Here is a 24,487-nt window from a genome sequence, read left to right on the forward strand (position 1 = left end):
TCAGAAATAAATAAACATTAAACAAATTAAAAAAAAAAGAAGAAGAAGAAAGACCCCAGGGCCCCAGGGAAAGGATTCACCTGAGGCAAAGATCAAATGTAGAGTATTGCTGACGTAACACAGTGTCAGGTCGAGCAAAATCTCAAAGGTGCCACTGTCCACAGTAAAAGTCGTGGCTAAGAAACACTCCAGGCCATGCTTGAAACTCTCGAAACTCTCGATAGATGGAAAGGCTTCTGGGAATCTGGAGACTTAGCCTCTCTCTGCTCGACGAGCAGGCTCCTCAAACTCTGAAGTGCCTGTCGCATGGCCCCAAACAGATGTCTCCGACAGACGCGCGTGTGTGGCTTTTGCCCGACGGAGCATAGCGCAGTCAGGTACGCAGGAAGCCCACAAAGTTTGCAAAGGAATCACACCAGCTTGGACTGAGCGGAGCTGAGCGGAACCCCCCTGCCGGGGGGCCCCGAGGCACAGCGAGCCCACCCGGAGCCCACGCCCCCTTCTCAGCCTCTCCTCGAGGGTCAGCAAGTGGAAGGAAACAGTCGGAAGCAGTCAGCCGGGTCAGAACACTTCGGGCTTTGGGTTTCAATCCCTGCCGCGCTGAGGAAGCACGGGAGAGAATTAGCAGAAGGACGCCTTTTCGAAAGCTCACTATGTCGGGGAAGGTGGGCTGGAGGGCAGAGTCAAAAGCCGAGAGGCCACGGAGGAGGACTTGGTAGCCATCCTACTGAAAGATGACCTGTTTTTTTTGGGGGGGGGAGCATCTGAGGCCATTTACAACAGCACTTGGAACTTGCCAAGCGAGGCCCCTGCTCACTCTGTCCACGAGGCGGACCCCGCCACGGCCTCCCCCTGCACCAAGCTGGATACACTTCCCCGGGCCCAGGTGACGGAACAGGAGTGCAGTTAAGTCCCTCCCCCGGCATGGGGCAAGGCGGGGCGCACACATCTGTCCCCAGGCACAGGACAGCGTAGCCCTCAAAGCCACGGCTAACATCGATGAGTCGGCGTCTCCACTCTCCATGGCCGCAATGCTGCCACGTAACGGACGGGCCAGCGGCACGCAACAGGGTGGCAGGCCAGGTGGCTCTGCTCGCCCTGACCGGCTTGCCCACAGGCCGTCGGGGGCTCCGGGGGCAGCCTCGGCCGCGTGGCTGCGCGTCACCCGTCTCCTGTCTCTCGGGGGACCGGCCGGCCGTGTCTCCGCGGCGGTGCTGAGGTGAAAACGCTTCCGTACCACCAGCGACATCCCCGTGGCCAGCGTGAGTCACCGAGTCCCCAGTACACGTGCAGAGTGCCGCGGTGAGGAGTCTGCCGGCCCTTCGCGGGAGACGCTGCGCTGAAGACGGGACGGGGCCCGGCGTTCACCTCCCGCGAGCGGGCATCTCTGGGGGGCAGGCTGTGCGTCGAAGGAGACACAGAATCCGAAGCAGGGTCCAGGCTCCGAGCTGTCAGCACAGGGCCCCACGCGGGGCTCGAACCCACGAGTGGTGAGACCAGGACCCGAGCCGAAGTCAGGCGCTTAACCGACTGAGTCACCCAGGCGTCCCTGCACATAAACACGTTTTGTTTTCCATGATAAGCATGTGTGTGGCAAAAAGCGTTACAGATGACCGTGGCTTACCGTGGAAAAGGTGGAGACGCACAGAGGAATATTCAGTGACGACCAATGTTGTTTTCGTTATAATCATTTCTCTGTGTGGAGTGGATATACCGTGTGCACAATTGTGTATCTTGCGTGCGCCCCTTTAAAAATTCCACTTGTGCAAAAGGCCACAGTAGAAATAAGTGTCCCTTCTCTGACCCCAGCCCCACAGGCCCCTTTCTCCAAGGCAATCACTATCACCTGCCTATGGTGCATCCTTCCAGAACAACCTATGGGCCGGTGAGCACTCCCAGCTATGCTCTCCCTTTTTTTCTTTTTCTTTTATTTTTAATGTTTATTTTCGAGAGAGACAGAGACAGAGTGCAAGCAAGGGAGAGAGGGCAGAGAGAGAGAGAGGGAGACGCAGAATCTGAAGCAGGCTCCAGGCTCTGAGCTGTCAGCACAGAGCCCGATGTGGGGCTTGAAGCCACAAACCCTGAGATCATGACCTGAGCCGAAGTCAGATGCCCAACCGACTGAGCCACCCAGGGGCCCTATGCTCTCCCTTTTAAACACAAACGGTTTCATATTCTGCACACTGTATTAGTCAGGGTCTCCCGAGAAACAGGATGCGTGTGCGTGTGCGTGCACAGGGATTTAGTTTAAGGAATTGACACACAATTATGGAGGCTGGCAAGCCCCGAATCTGCAGGGTGGGTCGGCTCCCTGGAGACCCAGGAAGAGCTGACGTCGTGGCTGAAGTCCAAAGGCTGTCTGCTGGCAGAACTCCCTCTTGCTCAGGGCTGATCAGCTTCCCCTTCCATTCAGCCTTCAACTGATTGGACGGGGCCCACCCACACTACGGAGGGCAATCTGCTTCCCTCAGAGTCCACCGATTTAAATGTAAACCTCATCCAAAACCACTCTCACAGAAATATACAGAACAACGTTTGACCCATACCTGGGCACCATGGGCCAGCCTAAAGTTGATGCATACAATTAGCCATCATAGTTTTCGGCAACTTTTTATCTGGTTGGTTGGTGTTGTTTTTGCCTAACTAAACAGTGTATCTTGTAAACGGATCCACATCAATACAAGTAGACCTGCCTCATTCTTCTTAGCGATTGCATAGTATACCATCATATTGTTGTGCATTTAGGTTGCTTCTAATCTTCTGGTGTTAGCAAACAGCAACAAATATCGCTTGAATACATAGCTTTGACCAGATATGCAAGTATCACGTACACATTCTTAAAAGATAGTTAATGGATCAAATGGTTTCTGCATTCAAGATTTTGACCGAGGGGGGCGCCTGGGTGGCTCAGTCAGTTAAGCCTCTGACTTCAGCTCAGGTCACGATCTCGCGGTCCGTGAGTTCGAGCCCCGCGTCGGGCTCTGGGCTGATGGCTCAGAGCCTGGAGCCTGCTTCCGATTCTGTGTCTCCCTCTCTCTCTGCCCCTCCCCCGTTCATGCTCTGTCTCTCTGTCTCAAAAATAAATAAACGTTAAAAAAAAAAAAGATTTAAAAAAAAAAAAAAAGATTTTGACCGAGGTGCGGATTTCCTTCCAGAGACGTACAAGTCTACGGTCTACCCTCATGGGTGTGAGGGCCTCTTGCCTCAAACTTTGGTTTTGGCCTATTTGATAAGAGAAAAACAGCCTCTCATCATAGCTTTAATTTGTGTTTCTCTTAGTAGGTGTAGACTGGGGCAATTTTTCATATGTCGGAGCCACTGTGGTTTTGGTTTTGTTGTTGTTGTTTTTTCTTTTGTAAATTGTCAGTTCATGGACTTTACCCATCTTTTCTATTGGTTATTTGATCTTTTCCACTTTGATTTGCAGGTGCTTTTTATATATTAAGGAAGTAATACCTGTCATATGTGTCGCAAATATTTCCCCCACTGTTCCATTTTTTTATAATGGGTTTTTCCACGCACACATTTTATTTTTAGTGGTCTTTTCATTAATGGCTTCTGAGTTTTTGGGCCTTCCTTAGAACATTCTTCCTATAAGATGATTAAAACCCAAAAATCTGGAGTGTTTTCTTGTTATTCTGTTGGTGGTAGGGTTTGGTTTCCGCTTGGGTATATGGCGTGAGATAGGAACCCAATTTTATTTTATTTTATTTTGTTTTCAGATTGCCCCCCCCCCCCCCAGCGCAAGCAACACTTACACAATAATCTATCTTCCTCCCGTCGACACGTCAGGCCACCTTCATCGGTGCACACATTCGGGTGACTTCCGGAACTACGCTCTGTCCCCATGATTGGTTCGTCTCATCAGAGTCTAGCCCACACCACTCTCGGTACAGGAGCTTGGTTTCAGCCTTGGTGTCCGGCAAGTTCGTCTCGACTCCTTCTCCTTCTTCTTCGGTCTTTTCTGGGATCCTTCTCGCGACTACATTTGCCCATATGAATTGCAGAATCAGTTTGTCTGATTCCAGAGGAAGGACATCTTGCTGTTATTTCTACTGGGATGATGTGAGATCAGAGGATCGATTTAGAGAAATGACATCTTGGTCACACTTTTAGTCTTCCTGCCGAAGAACGGGGCAGGCCTTTCTGTTTATTTATCTTCCTCTGGGTTATTTATCTTCCTCGCAAAGATTTTCCTTTCTTTTCTTTCTTCTTCTTTTTTTAATGTCCCTTTACAAGTTTTTTGTATAGGTGTTGAACATTTCTAATTAAGATTATTCCAGACGGACACCTGGGTGGCTCAGTGGGTTAAGCATCTGACTTTGGCTCAGGTCGTGACCTCAGGGCTCGTGGTTTCCAGCCGGCATCCGGGTCTCTGCTGTCAGGGCAGAGCCTGCTTCAGATCCTCTGCCCCTCCCCGCCCCCCAAGATAAATAAATAAATGTTAAAAATTTAAGGGTCAGTCACGTAAGCGTCCGACTTCAGCTCGGGTCATGATCTCACAGCTTGTGAGTTGGAGCCCCACATCAGGCTCTGTGCTGACAGCTCAGAGCCGGGAGCCTGCTTCGGATTCTGTGTCTCATTCTCTCTCTGCCCCTTACTTGCTTGTGGTCTCTCTCAAAAAAAATAATAAACATTTAAAAATTAAAAAAAAAAAATAAAGAGATGTGCCTTCGACTTGCTGTCCACATAAAAATCCACTGATTCCTATTTTATTAAACTTTGCAAGTCATTGGGAACAGAGGTTGCATTTTACCAAGTGCCAACCAAATGTATTTCACCCATTTTATTATTTTTTTTTTAATTTTGTATTTATATATTTTAAGAGAGGGAGAGCACATAAGCAGGGGAGGGGCGGGGGGTGGGTGGTGAGAGAGAATCCGTGCTGGCAGCACAGAGCCTGACATGGGGCTTGAACCCACAAACCGTGAGATCACGACTCAAGCCGAAATCAAGAGTTTAACACCCAACCAACCGAGCCAATCAGGTGCCCTATTTTGCCATTTTCGTATCTGTATCAATGACCGTGTTTTCCTCTTTGAGCTGTTAACTACGAGCCACGATGTTAATAGCATAGTTTCCATCAGACCTGCCCTGTATTCCCTGTTGTAGAGCTTGCTGATTTCAATGTGCTGCTGGATTTCGTTGGCTACTATTTTATTGAGGATTTTATATTGATATTCAGAGGTGAGACTGATGTGTTCTTTTCTTAGAGAAATCTGTCAGGTTTAGGAAGCTCTTTCTTTCTGTATTTTTTTCCTGTGCCCCGGAACAGTGAAGTTTACTGTAAGTAACTTCTATATAAGTTTGGTAACATTCTGAAATTCTGTGAACCTGCCCAACCAAGCCTGGGTTTTTGAGCACAGGGGTAATATATTGTTCTTTAACAGGATCCCTTGGGGCACCCGGGTGGCTCAGTTGGTTAAGCGTCCGACTTCAGCTTAGGTCATGATCTCACAGCTTGTGAGTTCGAGCCCCGTGTCTGGCTCTGTGCTGGGAGATTCTGTGTCTCCCTCTCTGTCTGCTCCTCCCCCACTCGTGTTCTGGCTCTCTCTCTCTCAAAAATAAATAAAACATTAAAAAAAACGAACAAACCCAGGAACTCTCTATCTTCCGTCGAGTGATTGTTCTATTTAGATTCCTTTCTCTTCTGATAGCAGGTGGTCTGCTCATTTATAGGTTCCCAGAGAATCATTTTACCCGTTTTCTGGGTTTGTTTTGTCTTTTTAACGTTGGGGCCTCGATGCAAAATGTCTTCTGTATTCCTTCCCGTTTCCTGTTTCTGTGTCACTTACCACTTTGACCTTGGCGGTTCCATGATATTGGAAGTACCCCAGAACCATACCGTCTAGTGGTGACAGGATTTCTCTGTGTGGTTACGTGGTCCTTCACTGGCCTTTCTGAGTTTTTCAAGTGTAACAATGGTGCAATGCACCTCTTCCTCTACAAGCCTCTTCTGTATTTAGAATGACTGCCTTGGGCTCGGTTTTCCGGACCAAAGGGTAGGCACGTTTTGGGGGCCCATTTACTTTCCAGAAGGGTGTTCCAATCTGCACTCCCACCAGCGACGGAGGATTTTAAAAACATAGATCACCTCACGCTTTTTCCTCCAACCGAAACACCTCTGGGGCTCCCCGACCTTCCCCCTGCCAACAAGGCCCCCCTCAGGCTGCTTTCTGCCCTGACTTCACCTCCCGTCTCCCACCGGAAGGTTCTTCCTCCCCTGTTCCCGCTACACTGACCTTCTTTCTGGTCTTGAATATAATGAGCTTTTTCTGGCTCCGGGACTTTGCTGTTCCCTCTGTCCAAAACACCCTTAACCACAAACCTCCCCACATGGGCTCCTTCCCATCAGTCAATTCAAGCGTCACCTTCCCAGAATGGCCCTCCCTGACCACTAGACGATGATGCCCACCCCATCCCCGCAGTCACACGCTATTCCATCCTTCTGTCCTGTTGTCTTGCAGGCATTTGACACTTCCTGAAGTGACTGCTTGCTTGCTGGGGACTGACACCCCACGGGGGCAGGGACCCTGACGTGTCCTCTGTATCTAGAACAGCGTCTCACACACACCGAGTAATTTTGTAAAAAAATTTTAAAGTGTATTTATTTATTTTGAGAGAGAGAGAGCAGGGGAGGGGCAGAGAGAGAGGGAGAGAGAGAATTCCAGGCCGGCTCCGTGCTGTCAGCACAGAGCCTGATATGGGGCTCGCACTCTTGGACTGTGACATCATGCCCCAAGCCGAAACCAAGATTCGGACACTTTACCGACTGAGCCGCCCAGGTGCCCCCCACCCCGAATAAGTTTTATTTCCCCCCAGGAGGAGAGCTTTCAAAGCTCCAGACCCATGGGAAGTACGAGGCTCATTTCCTCTAAGGTCAGTTTCTTAGAGCAGCTGGCCATCTCCCCTGGTCCAAACGGCACCGGACGAAGGGCAGGGGGAGCGTCCACCCTCAGCGCACGCTGTCACTTCACTCAGTGCAGCCTTATTCAGCGCTCAGTTCAGTCCACCCTTCAAACAAATATCTGGTTCTCACCCCACGCCATGCACTCCTCCGGGCACTGACGATCCAAACAGAAATCAAGCAGGGCCTTCTCCCAGGGGACTTCTAGTCTTTTAGAGGGAGACAAGGCTTTGAGAACAGGTGCCAACCACAGTGTGGGCTCTGGGCTTCCTGTGGGACGGCAGAGGTGGGTCTCAGGGCAGGGGGAGGAGCAGCGAGTCTGGTGGAAAGGGATCCGGGTAGGGGCGTGGCTGGTGCTCTGGCAGGTGCTGTATTCTGATCCCATCCTGGTGGCTGGTTCCCAGGTGGGGAGGGGGTCACCTACTTCCCAAGGACACAGATCCCAGCCCTGGAAGGACCACCTCCCAGCCGGTTCCTGTTGTCACCTTGAGGCAGGACCCCTTTCCCTGCATGTGGAACCGCCCCATCGCTGGCTCATTTCTTGTGCCAGGGCCCCAGCGGGCTCCCCTCTGTAAGGTCCCCTGAGCTTCCACGGTCTCTCTTAAAACCACGTTACAGAAGAATAAACCGAGGCTCAGACAGAGGCACAGGAGCTGGGGCCCTCAGCCCTGAGAGAAGGTTATAATTCCATCTACCTAGTCAGGGGCTGCTCCCAAGCTGGGGGGTAGGAGAGACGGGACCGAGGTGGGGACCCAGCGAGGGAGCAACACAGGGGGCAGCAGCCATCCTTAGACCTGGCTGGAATCCGCGCACCTCAAGGTCTCCAGCCCACGGACTCCTACTCATCCTTCAAAACTTTGAGTCTGGCCACCCCGTGAGCTGGCCCACCCACTGACCTGGGCACCTTAGGCCTGCCCCCCCTCCCCTCCCCGGCCGACTCAGGGCAGAGGAGTGGGGAAGGGGATGAGTGAGCCTGGGCATCCACGCGGGGAGGTGGGCTTGGGGGTGGCGGGCTAGGTCAACCTCAGGTCACCCGGGGTGTGGCCCGGTGCCACCACGCCCCTCCCCGGGGTGTCCGGGGAGACGACCTCAGCCTCGGCCCCGGTCCCGCCTCTGCGGTCGCCGTGGGTTGGGGAGGGCGGGGGCGGGGCAGACAGGCAGGGGGAGGGGAGGGGAGGGCGGGGCTCCGAGAGGGAGGGGGGGAGGGGGGCGGGCCGGGGCGGAGCGCGGTGGCCCCCGCCGCGCTCGCCGCCGCCGCCGCCGCTGCGCCCCCCGGACGCGCTCGCCGACCCGGGGCCCGCGGACCGCGGACCCGCGGAGGACGCCGGCTGCGCCGGGCCCGAAGCGCGGGGCGTGGGGCGCGGGCGCCCAGGGGTCCCGGCGCGGGGGCGGCGGGCACAGGCGGGGCCGGGCGCGCCGAGGACCCCCGGGCCGGGGCAGTGCCGAGGTAAGCGGTCACCGCGGAGGTGGCGGGCGGGGACGGGGACGGCGATGGGCTGGGGCGCAGAGACCTGTCGGAGCCTTTGTCTGCGGCGCGCGCGGCCCCACTCCGCGCCCCCTCCCCCTCCGCGCCGGCTCGGGCGGCTGAGTCCAGGGGCGGGGGCACGTGGCGCTGGGGACCCCGAATCTCCCACCCCCCCCCCTCATCCTAGGAAGAGGGTACTCCTGCCCTGCCCCATCCAGCGTCTGGACCGGGCCGGCTCCCCCGCCGCGAGCGTAGGACCCAGACCCGGGAAAGGGGAGAGTGGCCGGTGGCCCCAGGCCGTGCCCAGATCTGGGAGCCACCTCCCTGCCTCCCCGGCAGGCCCAAAGGGTCCCTCCACCTGAAGTTCCTCCCTGGACCCCCTCTGCCCCATCACACCTCTTCCCCCAGCCAGCTGCCTCCTAGTTCTTGGAAAAGCTGCTGTAAGAGGCAGGGCCTGAGCCGGGGGGGTCACCTCGTGGTAGCCTGCGGAGTCTGCCCTTTGCCTGGGGGGCACAGGCCTGGGAGCCAACTTTGTTGCTGATAGGGCTGGCCTGGCAGAAGGAGCCTGGGGGGTGCAGGGTGCTGTCAGCCCTGAGACCTGCAGAAACCAAGGCCAGGGAGGAGAAGGTGGGTCTGGGCTGAGCGAGTCACCAGCCAGCGCCGCGGCCAGTGCCTTCACCTCTCCAACAGCCGCTGTAGGAAGGGGGCGGCCGGGGAGCCTTGAAGCCCACTTTTCTGTGGGCAGAACCAACAGGGAGGAGTTGGGGCAGTCTGGAAGCCTGTGGAGGAGCAGCAGAGAACTCAAGCGGGCCCGGGCACAGGGGGCCGGGGCCGTCCGAGGGTGGCCAGCCAGCTGGGGCTTCTGGCCCAGACCAGCGTGAGGCCTGAGAGGGCCAGCAGGCTGGCTTTCCCAATAGAATTTAGGTTCCTCGTCGCCTCTGGAGGCCGAGCACAGCCCTTGGGAGGGAAGGGTCAGCCTGGCCCTGGGGTCCAGACACCCAGTGCCTCACAGCACCCGGGGAGCCCATTCAGAACCCGTGTCCGCTCAGTCACAGCTGAAATGAGGGCGCCAAAGGTGGTCAGCCCTGCCGGGGCTCGGATCCGACCCTCGTGGCCTCTGGCCTTGGCTCTCTGTGCCAAGCAGGGGCATGAGCCAGGCTTTCTGGACCGCTGGGGTCAAGATCCCTCTCAGCCTGCCGCAGTGTCCTGATGCGGGGGCTTGTGTGATTTCTGAGCACCTCCCGTGTGCCACCAAGCCTTTGACAATCCAGCCGCCACCCCCCCCCCCACAGTTTATGAAGTTCTTTCTCCCCATCCTCATCCACAATAGGGAGGTAGGGAAACTGAGGCCCAGGGTGGCCCACTGAGCAGTGACTAGTGACCTGATGGCCAAAGAAATGAACCGTGTCTTCTCAACTCCCCAGGGGTGGACATCAAGGGCTTCTGACAGGAGTGGGGGGGGGGGTGCGGTGGGAGCAGAGAAGAACCCGGGCAGTCTCAGATTTTTAAATCCACATGCGTGTCCTTAAATTTTAACTAAAGAGGGACAGGAGAAGAGGAGGGATGGGTCGGAGACGATCCGAGGCTCCAAGGCTGTTGGTGTGGGTGAGGGGGCCAGGGAGGGACGAGTTGGAGACGTAGGCCAGGAGAGGTGGAGATGAGCCATCTCATTGCACCCCCCCCCCACTCTGTCACCCGGTGAGGCCTGGCCCGTGCCCAGGCCGGTGAGGTCATGCCCAGGGGCCATGGGGCCGCCACAGGGGGATCCCACAAGAGGGGCCTGGAGGAGCACATGGGGACGGTGGCTGAGGCAGGCATCGTGGGTGGCAGCTGCCTGCCTCACCAAGGAGCCAGAGGGAGCAGTGGGGCCACCTCCCGGCTTGATGCTGAGCACGTCCGCCCTCCCGGGTGGCGTGGCCAGGCGTGGCCAGGGCGCTGCGTCTTGGGAAGCTTTGCAGAACACAGGTCAGGAGTTCGGGGTTCGGGTGTCCTCTGGGGATGGGCTCCCATCCTGAGTGTTCCATCGCTCTGCCGCTGGCCCCTTCCCTGGCCTCCCTATCCAGGGAGGCTGGGAAGGCGGAGCCCAGGGTCTCGAGCCTCCTGTGCAGAATCCTGCCCAAGGCCACGGAGCGAGGCCATGGTCATTCACACCAGGCCCAACTCTGTCCTAAATCTTACTGGGCTTCCCGGCTCCAGATGTGGCCAGAGGCCCGGGACTTGGGGGGCACTCAGGAAAAGCACCGAGCCTGTAGGGAGGTTATACCTGCTTCTGGCCTCCGGACGGAGAAGCCGGTGACCCTCTCCTCCATACTCCTGGGTGCCCATCAGCCCGGCAGTTTCCCCAGTCCCCGGAGCAGCCTGGAGGCAGGATGGCTCCGGGCTCCAAGGCCCCAGTAGAAACTCTATGGAGAGCTGGGAAAGGTGGAAACATGGGGCCAGCAGGAGGCGCTCGGTGACTGGAGGCTGAGAGCTGGTAAACTGAGGCGGGAGAGCGGGCGGAAGCGAGACGAAACGAGGGCAGGTAGAGGTGGAGGGTGGTGACAGGCCAACCTCAGAGCAGCCTGGAGTAGTCCCCGGCACGTGGGATCCCTCGGGAAGGGGGCCTTCCCCTGGCTGCTTCTGGGGGCTCTCCCACACGCTGGTGCGGGCCGAGATGCCGCGCTCAGTGCCCGATGCTCCGGCCCCACCTCTGTGTCAGATTCTCTGAGGCGAGCTTGCGATCAGATAAATGAGTAACAGTTGTTACAAAACCAAATTGCTGGGGCGCCTGCCTGGCTCCGTCAGGGGAGGATGAAAGCCTTGATCTCAGGGTTGTGAGTTCGGGCCCCTCGCTGGGTGTAGCGATTACTTTAAAAAAAAAAAAATCTTAAAAATGAAAAAGAAGGAAAACTTGGTAACTCTCTTAGGGAAAGAAAACAAGACTCCCCCCACCCAGCTGCGCCCACAGCGTTACCTACACAGGGGGTGCCTCTCCGTCATGGATCAACTGGCTTCTTCCTTTCTTGTAGAATTTTTTTAATGTTTATTCATTTTTGAAAAATTTTTTCTAATCCTTGGTTTGAGAGACAGAGACAGAACGCGAACAGGGGAGGGGCAGGGAGAGAGGGAGACACAGGATCCGAAGCGGGCTCCAGGCTCCGAGCTGTCAGCACACAGCCCGACGCGGGGCTGGAACCCACGAACTGAGAGATCGTGACCTGAGCCGGAGTCGGACGCTTAACCGACTGAGCCACCCAGGCGCCCCATGCTTCTTTTTTTTTTTTTTAAACTTTTAAAGGTTTATTTACTTTTGAGAGAGAGTGCAAGTGGGGGTGGGGCAGGTGTCCCCCTCTGACCGCACACCGCCCTGGATGAGTTGCGTCGGGCGCCCCCTCGCGGAGGGAAGCCGTGCGTGGGACACGGGGCACAGCGTTGGGCCGCGTTGGCTGTTCCACCCGGCGCTCCAGCCCCGGACCGTTGCTTCGCCGTCGATTCCCCTCCCATCGCGCTGCTGCCAGCTGCACTCGGGCCCCTGTCCCGGGCTCCCCGAGGCGCGCAGGGGCGCGGACCCCGCCGTGCTGCTGCAGAGCGGCTGGGAGAGTGGCAGCGAGGACCCAGGGGCGCGGCGGGGGCGGGGGCGCCCCCCTGGCTCAGCCGGCCTCCCCGCCTCTCCCCGCAGCGCGGCTGCCATGGGCTCCGTGGGCAGCCAGCGCCTCAAGGAGCCCAGCGTGGCGGGCACGCCGGACAGGGCCGTGGTGACCAGCTTCGGCTTCGACGGCTGCCAGCTGGAGGAGGAGGTGGCCGTGCGGACAGCTGGGGGCCAGGATGGCGGGCCCGGGGGCGCCCCGCTTTTCACGGACTCTGGTGAGTGAGGGTGCCAGCCTGGCCCCGCGGGGACCGGAGCCCTGGGGGAGGGGCGCCTTGGCGGGGGGGTCTCCGAGCGCAGGCCCCAGGGGGTGTTGGGATGGGTCACGCCTGCCACGGGGACACGCAAGCCCGCTGTCGCAGGGCCCACGCCCCGACGCTGCATCCAGCGCAGGTCAGGGAGCCAGGCTGAGGAGGCTTCGTCTTAACATGGGCTTTCCTGACCCCTGGGCGGCTGCAGGGGGCGCAAGGTGAGTCTGCCCCGTAGGGCTTCCGCCTGGAAGTGACATGGGTCGCCTGGGTCACGTTCAGTGGCCTCCCTTCAGTGGAGATGGGAAAGAGCCTGGAAGAAGGACTGATGTGAGGTTCAAAGACTTGATTTTCATCCTGGCTGTGTGACCTTGGGCAAGGGCCTAAACCTCTCTGAGCTTGTTTCCCCACATGGAGGAACCAGGCCGGCTGCCTCTGAGATCAGACTTGCAGGGTAGAGGGCTGCCCCTGGACAGGTTTGGGTTCAGCCCCAGCCCCCCGTCTCTCTGCCAGCTGGGGGACCGTGGGCAAGTTTCCATTGTCTGCGCTTGGGTTATGTCCTCTAGGGAAGAGGAAGGGGACTGGTACCACCCTCCGTGTGGCTGCAGTGGAAGCCCCAGAACATCGCTTAGGGCTGTCCCCGCGCTCAGGAGGCCCCTGTGATAGTTCGTTTGGGGTGGCTGTAGTTTATGCTGGCACCAGCCCAGGCTCGGAAATAGGGGCTTATTCTCTGGTTCCGTCCGCTCTGTCTGCAGATGGGAAGCAGAGGTCCTGCTGGCCGAGCCCTGCAGTGGGTTGGAGTAACCTCGCTGCTCCCCTGTGCCTAGGCAGGGCCAGCTCCCGGCCCATCCCCCAGGTGCCAGACTTCCGCCAGCCGGGTAGATAGCATGTGGCCAGAGACGTGGATGGCGGCCCAGGCTCTGTGCTGACGGCTCGGAGCCTGGAGCCTGCTTTGGATTCTGTGTCTCCCTCTCTTTCTGCCCCTCCCCTGCTCTGTCTCTCTCTCTCTCTCTCTCTCTCTCTCTCTCTCAAAAATAAACACACGTTAAAAAAAATTGACTATAGTAGCTTTGGTGACGGTGGCTGGGTCAGTCAGGGTTCAGCCAAGAAACAGAGCCAGTAGCAGACACATAGAGAGAGAGCAGACAGAGAGATGTAGGTATGTAGGTGTAGATATATACACACGTGTATGGATTTATTACAGGAAATAAGTATCCACAGTGGAGCCTAGCTACAGCAGTCTGAAGTCCATAAGGTAGGTGCTCAGGAAACCCCAGGGGCATGAGCTGTTTAGGGTCTCAGCTCTGGGAAGACCTACATGTCTTGCCTGATTCGGCCAGGCCCACCCAGGGTAATTTTTTTTGATTAACTTAGAGTCCACTCAGGAGGGACTTTAATCCACAAAATCCCTTCACAACAGCACCTCAGTCAGTGTCTGATTGAACAACGAGGGACTGTTTTAGCCTGCCACATTGGCCCATAAAATTGACCACCACAGTCCACCCCTTGCCCACTTGGCTCCCATACACGGCTCTGTAAACCACACTTAATCTCCAAATAAAGACACCAACAAAGTCATACCGCTGCCTGGGGTGACACAGCTAACCAAAAACACGCTGATCCTTTCCCAGGAAGATGCAAAGCCCACGTTCCCACGTTCCCACCTCTCCTTTGATAGCTCGTAACATAAATACTGAGATGGGAGGTTAACACGTGAACGTGTCTTAAGTTTGACACTAAGGTCACAAAGCAGACAAAACACGAGTTCCCGGTTAATACACATATGCAAACATTCATGTCAAGACAAGGAAGAAACATGCGTGACAATGGCATTTGTCGGTTCTGAGGCGGGCCACGTGGTCCTAGCTGGCACTTATGACCCCCTTTCCCCACTACCCATTCCTCGTGCTCTCCACCCTCAGCACCTAGCTGGCCTTGGTTCTTTGCTTGGTGGGCTGACCCAGACCTTCACTTTTTTTTTTTTTTTTTAACATTTATTTATTTTTGAGACAGAGAGAGACAAGAGCATGAACAGGGGAAGGTCAGAGGAAGAGGGAGACATAGAATCTGAAACAGGCTCCAGGCTCTGAGCTGTCAGCACAGAGCCCGATGCGGGGCTCGAACCCACAGACCACGCGATCATGACCTGAGCCGAAGTCAAACCGAGTGAGCCACCCAGGCGCCCCCAGACCTTCACTTCTAAAGGCTACAGTTGGATTGTTGTTGTTTTCCGTTGACTTCAGTCCCGGGGACTGGAAGTCCTAAGAGATGCCATAAGGAACCTCTTGCAATCCGGACATTGTCATCTTCCGTTCTATTCTGTTCTGTCCCCACGGGCAGCAGCAAGCTGATTTCCCCTTGGTAGTCGGGTTGACCCACCCCAGCCAGGAAGGCAGCCCTCTCCTCTGCCCGTTGATTCAGGGCCGGGAGGTGTCCAGAGTGCCTGGTGGCCGTCTCGCTCCCAGGTCAATGGGATCATTGTGTCTCTGCGTAGAAGCACTTCTCCTGTCGCAACCAGGACCGTCCCCTTGGGCCGGCAGCCTCGAGGCACAGGGGTGGGGAGCAGACATGTTGCTCGTGGGCTTTTGAAGGTCATCGTGAGTGGTGCTACTCCCACGGCCGCCCATGCTCCCCGGACACCTGGGTGCCGAAGGGAAGATCACCCCATGTATTAGACACTGAGTTAGAGTATACACAGCCTTCTGGAGGGTTCCACCTTGGCTGAGTCTTCCGACGGCCCTTCCTCCATCCCGTCAAGCCAGCTGCTTGGTGGCCGTGATGGTGATGGCCGTGGGTGGTTGCCATGACTGGGGCAGCTCTGGCCACGAAGGTGGATGGTGGCCGCGATGCTGGTGGATGTGGGGGCGGTGACCACGGTGTCGATGGCCCGTGGATGTGGGGGTGGCGGTGCTACGGTAGACTGTGGTCCTGGCACGGCGGCCATGGCTCCGAGGGGCTTGTCCGCCTCTAACCTGCCGCCTCTGGGTTTAGCGGTAGGGGAGCCCGTGCCCGACGACCGCTACCACGCCATCTACTTTGCGATGCTGCTGGCCGGCGTGGGCTTCCTGCTGCCCTACAACAGCTTCATCACCGACGTGGATTACCTGCACCACAAGTACCCAGGTGGGTCCCCCGCGGTCGTGTCCCGCCCGCCACAGGCCGGCCGGCGCACTCAGCTCTGGCCCGCCACCCTCCGGAGACCCCCGCAAGCGGGCCTCGGTTTCGGGGAAGCCCATTTTATTCAGATCCTCACTCGGCTGCCGAACGCGGAGCGACTCCAAGCGCCCGCTCACCCTCTCTGGGCTGTCAGCCAGTCTCGGGCGGCGCAAGGAAGCGGCCCCTAGGGAGGGTGGGTGCAGGGAGCGGGGTTCCCCCCGAGCACCTGCTGCTGGCTGGCCCCCTGCAGGGACCTCAATCGTGTTCGACATGAGCCTCACCTACATCCTGGTGGCACTGGTGGCCGTGCTCCTGAACAACGTGCTGGTGGAGAGACTGAACCTTCACACCAGGATTACCGCGGGTACGCTGCCCACCGGGGCTCCCAGCTCTCACGCATCCGGCCTGCCACTCACCCCAATTTCCCTGCGACTCACTCTCCCCATCTATGAAGTGGGCACATGTCCTAGGACTGTTACAGAGTTCAGCGTATGAAAGTAGGGTCAGGCCTGTGGCGGGTGCACCACGTGCTAGCGTGACACCTGCACCTGGGGAGGCTCTGTGCGCCCCACATGGCGTCCTGGGGCCTAATCTCTTCTTCCTGTCCCTTTCCTCTTCATGGCAACATCCGGTGTCAAGGCCCAGCTCAAATGGGGCCTCCTCCAGGAAGCCTTCCAGGCACCCTTCCTGAGCCCTCTAAGGTGCCCTCGGCCCTCCCAGCATAAAGGGGAAAAGGCAGACAGAGAGGGCACCTCTGACCTGGCTCTGCAGGAGGGGTGGCACGGGGGGAGCCCCCAGCCTCATGTGCCCACGTCTCTGGCCTCTCGTCCCTCAGGCTACCTCTTGGCCTTGGGCCCCCTCCTCTTTATCAGCATCTGTGACGTGTGGCTGCAGCTCTTCTCTCACGACCAGGCTTACGCCATCAACCTGGCCGCTGTGGGCACCGTGGCCTTAGGCTGCACAGGTAGGAGCCCGGGCCGGGGGTGGGGGGGAGGCGGGCAGGGCGGGGGCCGAGCCCCTGAGTACCCACTGCTGGCCATGCCACCCCCACCCCGTCCGCCTGCTGGGAGCGTAACGACGCGAGGTGACAAGGACTCAGTGCTGGCACCTACCCCCGTGCGTGCCCCATGCGGGTGCTCACACAGTGCACACGCACAGCGCCTGCCACATCCCCGTGCACGCTCCGCACACGCACACACAGGCTGGGCACACGTTTGCACACCCCTGCATGCCCTGTGGACGTGGAGGCAGTTCCCTGGCTTTCTCAGATGGAGACTGCATTTCAGGAACTATCTTGCCCACGTGACCACGCCACTGTGTTTCTCTTGGAGACTGGCTTTCAAAGTTGTATTTCTGACTTTTAATTTTAGAACTATTTCAAACCCACGGGAAGGTTGCAAAAATAGTATAATAAATTCCCATACACCGACCCCCAGTTGCTAATGTTTTGTCGGATAGGCTTTCCCACTGTCCCCCCCGTTTACGTACATAGGTGCGTATAAATTTTGCCCCCGAATGCACATCAACATAAAATACGCTACGTTTTCCCTTTAAACCGTTCGGGGGTTACGCGCAGACGTCATTACGTGTCTAGCCTGCGTACTATCACCGGAGGGTGTATTTTCTAAAAGCCGAGACGTTTCATCTGTAACCGGGTTACAACTGCCCGAGTCTGGGAATTGAACGCTGCCCACGTCCGAGAACTGAACACTGATCCCCACGGTACCTTATCTACAACCCATATGCGCGTGTTACCAATCGCCTTGGGAACGTCTTTAGCGTTTTCTTTTTCTGATCCAGGATCCGATCCAGGATCGTGTCCTGCGTTCGTCGTTAATCCCCTTTAATCCCCAAGGGTCCTCAGGTTTCCACGGCCGGCCGTGACGTTTGGAAAGGTCCAGGCCTGTTGTTTTGTGCTCTTTAAGTTCTTCTTGAGCGGGAAGAAACACACTTCCTGTTACAAGCCAGTGTGAGTTACCTGTTTATCAGTGAAATCAAGGCTTCTGGAAAGTGTTCTCATTCCAGGCAGTGTCCTCGGGTCTGTTTTGTTCTGTTCCATTTGGTTAAAAAGCAGATGTTTTCCCAGTGTGACCGCTCCAGGGTGTCCGTGTAGACCACGGATGCGCCAACCTGCAGGGTCCGAGCCAGTGTCTTTAACCCCCTTAGACCCGGTGCTGGTTGGGACGAGAGCAGTGAGGCTCTAGAAACCAGCTGGCTCCGAGATCTCGGTGCCTTTGTAGAGCGAGACTTATTTCTGGTTCTTGCCACGCGTTTGACACGCGGATGCGGGCGGTGCTCCACAGTCACTGGGAGTCGGGCCGCAGCGGTAACTGTAACACGGGTTCCCTGTGGTCACTGCTGCTGGGGGAAAGACACACCCCCAGTCCACGTGGGCTTTTCACTGCCTCGGCCAGACGCGGGGCACGTTGTCGCTGCATGTGTTTCATTGGCCGGAGCCAGTCACGGGGTCCGGCTGGCCGCGCACGCTCGGTTTGGGGGACAGGGCGCTGGGACCAAATCTCTGTGCTGCCCGCGATGTTCACGTCTGTTTCCCCGCACCCTCACCAATGTGTGCTCTCGGACTTGTGAATTTGGTTCCAAGCTGACAGGTGATGGGTGGCATCTCACGGTTACTCCTCTGTCCCCCCAAGTGCAGCAATCCAGCTTCTATGGCTACACGGGGATGCTGCCCAAGAGGTACACGCAGGGCGTGATGACCGGGGAGAGTAAGTAGCAGCAGGCCCCCTGGAGGGGACCCCCCCCACGACATGCCATGGACCCGGCGCTGGGGACCCTGACCGCCGTCTCCCCGTGCCTGGCTGGTGGGGGGCAGGGACTCCTGGCGGGAAGGGACGTGGCTTTGATGTGTGCACATCTCTCCAAGCATGCAGTCCTTTGCGCGAGAAGCATACACGTCTCCCAGCGGGGGTCTGTGGTGGCTTGGAGTGCCCGTGTGTCTGTGTGTGCGTGTATGTGTGGGGGTAAGCCTGTCCAAACCGTGACATCCAGCATCATGCCGTCCTCGGAGCCCCAGACCCCTGAGCTAACCCCCGCCCGGCACCCCCGCTTGGCTTCTCAGACCCGCTTTCCCAAGCCCATCTGCCCTGTCCTCCCGCCCCTGGTCAGCGAATGGCCCCCCCTTGCTCACACCGGGCACTTACGCAGCACCTAGACTTGCCCCGCACTCCAGCCCTGGTCCGGGGGGGCCAGCTCCCCTCTTGCCCTGCCGCCCCTGCCCACACGTCAGGACCCCCTCTGAAGCACCTTCCTCCAGATGCTCCCAGTCTTCCTTCTGCACCTGGACGGGCCGAGGTCCAGGCAGGAAGCTGGGCCCACTTCTCGTCTTCGAGGTACTCTGCGCCCCCTCCCGTGTGGTGACCGCATGGCCCCAGGGCGCCAGGCCTCAGGTCTGTGGGGTTTGGTTCCAGGAAGCACTGGACAAGCAGATCACTTCTGGATATTTTGCCGCGGAGATGAGCAAGGCACCTGCCGGAGCGGTGCGGATTTGGGGTGGTTTACGCAGTCAGGAGCCCCACGCTCTGGGAGCAGCCCACACCCACATCCTGCCTGAGGCCTCCTGCCTGCCATGACCCCGTTGCCCTCCCTCGTGACCTCACGAGCACAGCCACACTGCCGGGGACACCGCCCCCGGCCGTCGCCTACCCGCAGAATCGTGCGCGGGTGTTGGCATTTTTCTGCGACTTCTCTGCCGCCTTCCCCACCGAGCCCCGGGAGGGCTGGGCCTATGTCCCCTCTGTCCCCACTGTGTCCTCAGGGCGGGATGGTGTCAGATACACAGCAAGCGTTCTAGAAATGCCCCTGCGTGTGACTATGCAGTGCCAGGGAGGGATGTTCTGAGTGGTTGCATTTTGTGAACCGCTACCTGCATGTCTGAAGACCGAGCCAGGCCAGGCCCAGGGCCGGGGGCAGGCGCGGGTGCAGGGCCAGGGGCAGAGTGGGGGCAGGGCCAGGCAGGGCCGGGGCAGGTGCGTGGCTAGGGGCAGAGCGGGCCAGGGCCGGGCCGGGCAGGGCCAGGGCAGAGCTGGGGGCGCTGAGCGGGGGCCGAGGCCTGGGCCCAGCACGGCGCCCTCTCGGCTCCAGGCACGGCGGGCGTCATGGTGTCCCTGAGCCGCATCCTCACCAAGCTGCTGCTGCCGGACGAGCGGGCCAGCACGCTCATCTTCTTCCTGGTGTCCGCGGGCCTGGAGCTGCTCTGCTTCCTGCTGCACCTGCTGGTGCGGCGTAGCCGCTTCGTGCTCTACCACACGGCGCGGCCCCGCGACAGCCGCCCCGGCTGCAGGGCCGGCTACCGGGTGCACCACGACGTCGCCGCGGGGGACGTCCACTTCGTGAGTCTGCCGGGCGCCGCCCCCGCCCAGTCCCGCTTGCGGTCTCCGCCACGCCGTGGCCTCGGGCTGCGTCCCGCGGGGCCTCCTTCGTTCTGCGGACCCAGGTTGCGTCCCTCCGGGGCACCGCGTGTCTGTGGCCTGAGTCCCCGCGGGCAGGCCGCCCGGAGCCATGCTGGGGGGCGGGGCGCCCTCTGGTGGCGGCAGCGGGGCCGGTGGGGCGGAGGCGCGGAGTCCCCCCAGACGGGGTCCAGAGGGTCACCCCCGGCTCTGCGTGGGAATCGCTGCCGTGAGCTCCGGACGGGGACCACCAGGCCACATGCCGTGTCACGGTGCTGGGATAAGACCCACAGTGGGAACGAGGCCCCCCGGTGGCCAAGGAGGTTCCCCAAGAAGTGGCTTCTGGGCTGAAACCTGGCCCGTGGGGGAGGGGAGACGGGAAGACCCACAGGAAGGGCATTGGGGACAGAGGGAAATGCGTCTGCAGGGGCTCAGAGGCGGATGGGGCTCGGTGTGTTCGAGGGGCCCCCACCCAAACCCCACCGGCCGCTGCTTCGTCCTCCCTCCAGGAACACCAAGGCCCAGGCCTGGCCAACAGCGGGTCCCCGAAGGACAGCCCGGCCCACGAGGTGACCAGCCACGGCGGGGGGGCCTACACGCGCTTCGATGTGCCTCAGCTGGGAGTCGCGCGCAGCTGGCCCTCCTTCAGAGGTGGGGGTGGGGGCGGGGCAGGGGCGGCCAGGGCGGTGCTCCGCGCATGTCCCGGCCCCGTGGGCCTGGCGCGCGGCTCCGTGGGGCGGGGCGGGGCGGGGGCGGTCGGGCCGTGCTCTGCGCATGTCCGGTGACGCCCCGGCGCCGTGGGTCTCATTGCGCGCACGTGCGGTGCCGGCGCGGACGCTGCGCCCTGACCCCTGGCGCGTCCCCCGCAGCCCTGCTGCTGCACCGCTACGCCGTGGCCCGCGCCATCTGGGCCGACATGCTGTCCATCGCCGTCACCTACTTCATCACGCTGTGCCTGTTCCCGGGTCTCGAGTCCGAGGTCCGCCACTGCGTCTTGGGCGAGTGGCTGCCCATCCTCATCATGGCCGTGTTCAACCTCTCCGACTTCGTGGGCAAGGTAGGCCCGGAGCCCCTTCCCTGCGTCTGGGGGAGAGGCGGTGGGGGCGCGAGAGCCGGGAGGCCCGGGGGAGGGGCAGGCCCCGAGCCGAGCACGCCCGTGTCTCCCGAGTGGGGAGGGCGCTGGCCAAGCAATGACGCGGCCCCGCGACCTTGCAGGGCGGCTCCGAACTGCCTGTCGGCCGTGCGCACAAAGTCCGGCACCGTCGTTCTGTGTCTGTGCTCAGCCCGCAGGGCCCCGGGTCAGGCCTCCAAAGACGGCACAGGAAGTACTTCCGGGGGGAGGAGAATCTGGGCAGAGTGCTCTGTGCTGCGGGTGCAGGACAGGGTTGGGGGGTCAGGGCTGGAGTCAGATCAAGGCTCCCCTTTCTGGGACAGGACTGACGTGGGGGAACTTGAGGCTCAGAGAGGGAAAGCCGTTTGCTCGAGGTCACACAGCAGGGAGTCTGGTTCTTGAGGGAACGAGGTTTAGTTAGCGGGCTCAGCTCCAGATCTTGCGACTTCCTGCTGTGGGAGTCGTGGCAGGTGACCCTCGGCGCCTCGGGTGTCATTTTCAAGCGGGGTCAAGAGCCCGTCCTGCGAGGGTACGGTGAGGATTGAGCAGGAGGGATCTGTGCGGTGTTTGGAAGGATTCCGGACACACGGCGAGGACCGCATGTCACTGTGACACGGGATTTGTGGATTTGGTGGTCCCGGCTGGGTGAGGACAGGGACGCAGCCTGAGCCGGAGCGTGTGGAGACAGGGGCCGCGTGTGGGGGCCGCGGTGGAGACGGCGGGGTGGTGGCGTCAGTGGAGGGAGGGGGCCGACGTGCTTCGCTCCCCGCAGATCCTGGCAGCTCTGCCCGTGGACTGGAGGGGCACCCACCTGCTGGCCTGCTCCTGCCTGCGTGTGGTCTTCATCCCCCTCTTCATCCTGTGCGTCTACCCCAGCGGCACGCCCGCCCTGCGCCACCCGGCCTGGCCCTGCGTCTTCTCCCTGCTCATGGGCATCAGCAACGGCTACTTTGGCAGCGTGCCCATGATCCTGGCGGCGGGCAAAGTGAGCCCCAAGCAGCGGGAGCTGGCGGGTAAGGCCCGGCACCCCTCTGCCCGGCAGGGAAATCGAGGCCCGCAGAAATCCCTGCCACGCGGCGAGAAGGTGCATTTGGGCTCCGGGATCAGATCGATCTCAGGGAGTTTGTAGTGCGAGCGTGTTTGTCGGTCGTTTGTTCCTTCGTTCCACAACTACGTGGGGAGCCCCTACCGTGGGCCAGGCGCCGTTCTAGGTGCTGGGGACTCGGCGGCCACGAAACAGCACTTCCTGCGCTCGTGGGGCTGACAGTGCAGAGGTGACGGGTGACAGGGCATGTAATACGTTGAGTGGTAAGTACGACAGAGAAAAGTAAACCAGAGAAGGGGCATGTGGGAGTTGGGATGGGAGCTTGCCATGTAAGCAGAGCAGTCTGGGAAGGCTCCCTGAGGAGGTGACTTTTGACAGCCGACCTGGAGAGAGCGGTGAGGGACACGTGACAGTGCTAGGGACTAGCCGGTGGGAAAGCCCAGAGGCAGAGCTGGCGGGGGGGGGGGGGGGGGGGGGCGCCAGGGCAGGCAGTGGGAGGCCCGAGGACAGACTGGACCTTAATGTGTCTTAAGACCCCTTCTGGTGCTGCTTGGACAGCGGGGAGGGAACAGACGGGGGCAGGAAAGGAGTGACGGGTCCCGCGCCCGTCCGTCGACAGCGTGAGGGGCGGGGACCCTGACAACAAGAGGAGGTTGCCTTGTCTCTGGAGGACAATGGTGGTTTCTGGATCTGTTTTGATGGTAGAGCCCACGGGGCCAGCTGATGGATTGGGAGAGCAGGTGTGAGAAGGGGACGGGAGTCCAGCAGGAGCCCCCACTTTGGGGCTGTTGCAAGAAGCTTGGGTTGCCGTCTCTTGAGACGGTGGGGGCTTGTGGGGGAAGGGGCCCTGGAGTCTGTTCTGTGCACAGTGGTCCCAGAAACGCCGTTAGACCCTGGACGGTCCGTGACCAGGAAGCACGTGGAGACAGGGGGCTGGAGGTGGAGAAGCAGGCAAGGCCCCGGGCACCCGACGTGCTCCCATCGGGGTGTCTCACAGCCCTGAGACGGCCGCCTCTTTGGGAGCGGGTGCCGGTCTCTGCCTCGGACCCAAGAAGCCGGGGCTGCTGCCCAGCAGCCCTTTGTCGAGACCACCGGGTTGGTCCGCATGGGTCTGGCCACCGCGGTCCTCTGAGCGCCCCTTGCTGCCCCGCCCCCACCTGCTCCCTCAGGTCCAGTCTCGTCCGCAGGGAACACCATGACCGTGTCCTACATGACGGGGCTGACGCTGGGCTCCGCCGTGGCCTACTGCACCTACAGCCTCACCCGGGACGCCTACAGTACTTGCTTCCGCTCCTCCGCCAACACCTCCGCCCCCGCCGGCCTCTGAGCCGGGCCCGGGCCCTCCCCCCCCACTCTGGCCTGGACTAGGGGCCCCGAGGCCCGAGGCCCCCTCCCCGCCCCTGCCTGCAGTGCCTGCGGGGCCCCGGCCTCCCCCCCCTCCCCCCCCCGTGCCAGTAACGCCACCCTCCGGGTCCGGCCGGCCGTCACGCCGGCCCCAGGGTTCTGCCGAGCCCTCCGGCCCCCCAGAGCCACCCAGCACTGTGCTCTGTGTCGTGTCTCCGGCCTGTCCTTCACCCTCTGTCTGTGTCCGGTGGCCCCAGCTGTCGCCAGATGAGTGCCCTCTCTGGGGTCACAGCCGTTCCCGGCCAGGAGAGCAGACTGCCAGCCGGTATCCCCTCCTGGTGACCCTCACCCACGGACCCGGGCCCCAGCCCTCCTCCACCAGGGGCCCTCCTCATGAACACGAGAGGTCCTCAGTGGAGAGGGCCTGTCCCCCTCCGTCTGTTCGTAAACACTGCTTCTTTCGAACAAAACGCATCTGCCGGGAGGAAATCGTAGCCCTGGGTCTGAATGGTTTCAGGCCACGGTCCACGCCGGTCTATGACCACAGCTTCCGCGCCGGTCTGGGTGCACCCACCCCACGCCGAAATCCCCCTCTGTGCACCCTGGCGCCCACCTGATGCCACAGGCCTGGCAGTCTGTGTCTGCCCCGAGACCCCGTCTGCTTCTCTGGCCACCCCGTCTGTCTGTGACGCCGGAAGGGGGCACGCTCTGGTTGAAGTCTCTCTCTCAGACACTGATCCTCACCCAGGGAGGCCCAAGGAGGGACGTGAGTCCCTGGCAAGTAGGGAGGTGTGGGGGTCCCTCCTCAGCCGGGACCCTCAAGCCCCAGGCTGGCCCGGTGCCCTGAGCGGAGGGATTTCTGGAGTGTCTTGACAAAGTCAGGCTTCTCAGGGGAGAGGAGTCTGCCCTGCCACCCCCACGGCACAGCTGTGACCACCCGCCCCTGTGTCCTGTCTCCCCCTCACCCCCCGGTCTGTCCACTAACTGTACCGCACTGGCCATTAAAAGATGAAGGCAGAAACTCCCCAGCTGCTGCCTCAGAGTAGTGTCTGTGTGGGTGGGGGCTGCCTCCCGACCTTGCTCGTCCATCGTGGGGGAAGGGGTCCTGGCGGCTGGGACGTCCCTCTTCTTACCTGGAAAGTGGCCCTGTCTGCCTGGGCTTGGGGGGGGGGGGAGATCG

At 60.0% G+C, this 24,487-nt stretch overlaps 1 protein-coding gene across 5 annotated transcripts in view; it reads left to right on the forward strand.

The window, feature by feature from the left end:
• Positions 1–24,335, forward strand: part of SLC29A4 (solute carrier family 29 member 4) — a 28,091-nt gene extending 3,756 nt beyond the window's left edge. The window contains exons 1-11 of one of the 5 annotated variants that reach the window (XM_023246822.2): positions 8,306–8,354; positions 12,031–12,215; positions 15,237–15,368; positions 15,652–15,765; positions 16,237–16,365; positions 18,053–18,127; positions 19,503–19,750; positions 20,317–20,458; positions 20,677–20,864; positions 21,691–21,931; positions 23,133–24,335. In XM_023246822.2, the coding sequence (XP_023102590.2) occupies positions 12,041–12,215; positions 15,237–15,368; positions 15,652–15,765; positions 16,237–16,365; positions 18,053–18,127; positions 19,503–19,750; positions 20,317–20,458; positions 20,677–20,864; positions 21,691–21,931; positions 23,133–23,290 (1,602 nt within the window). In that variant the 5' untranslated portion in view covers positions 8,306–8,354; positions 12,031–12,040 and the 3' untranslated portion in view covers positions 23,291–24,335. Of the gene's footprint in view, positions 1–8,305; positions 8,355–12,030; positions 12,216–15,236; positions 15,369–15,651; positions 15,766–16,236; positions 16,366–18,052; positions 18,128–19,502; positions 19,751–20,316; positions 20,459–20,676; positions 20,865–21,690; positions 21,932–23,132 lie in introns of those variants that run through there. The other 4 variants (XM_023246823.2, XM_045047427.1, XM_045047428.1 and 1 more) reach the window with 4 other exon arrangements.
• The last annotated feature ends 152 nt before the right edge of the window (positions 24,336–24,487 follow it).

This window comes from Felis catus, chromosome E3 (genome assembly GCF_018350175.1).
Source record: "Felis catus isolate Fca126 chromosome E3, F.catus_Fca126_mat1.0, whole genome shotgun sequence".
Classification (NCBI taxonomy): Eukaryota; Metazoa; Chordata; class Mammalia; order Carnivora; family Felidae; genus Felis; species Felis catus.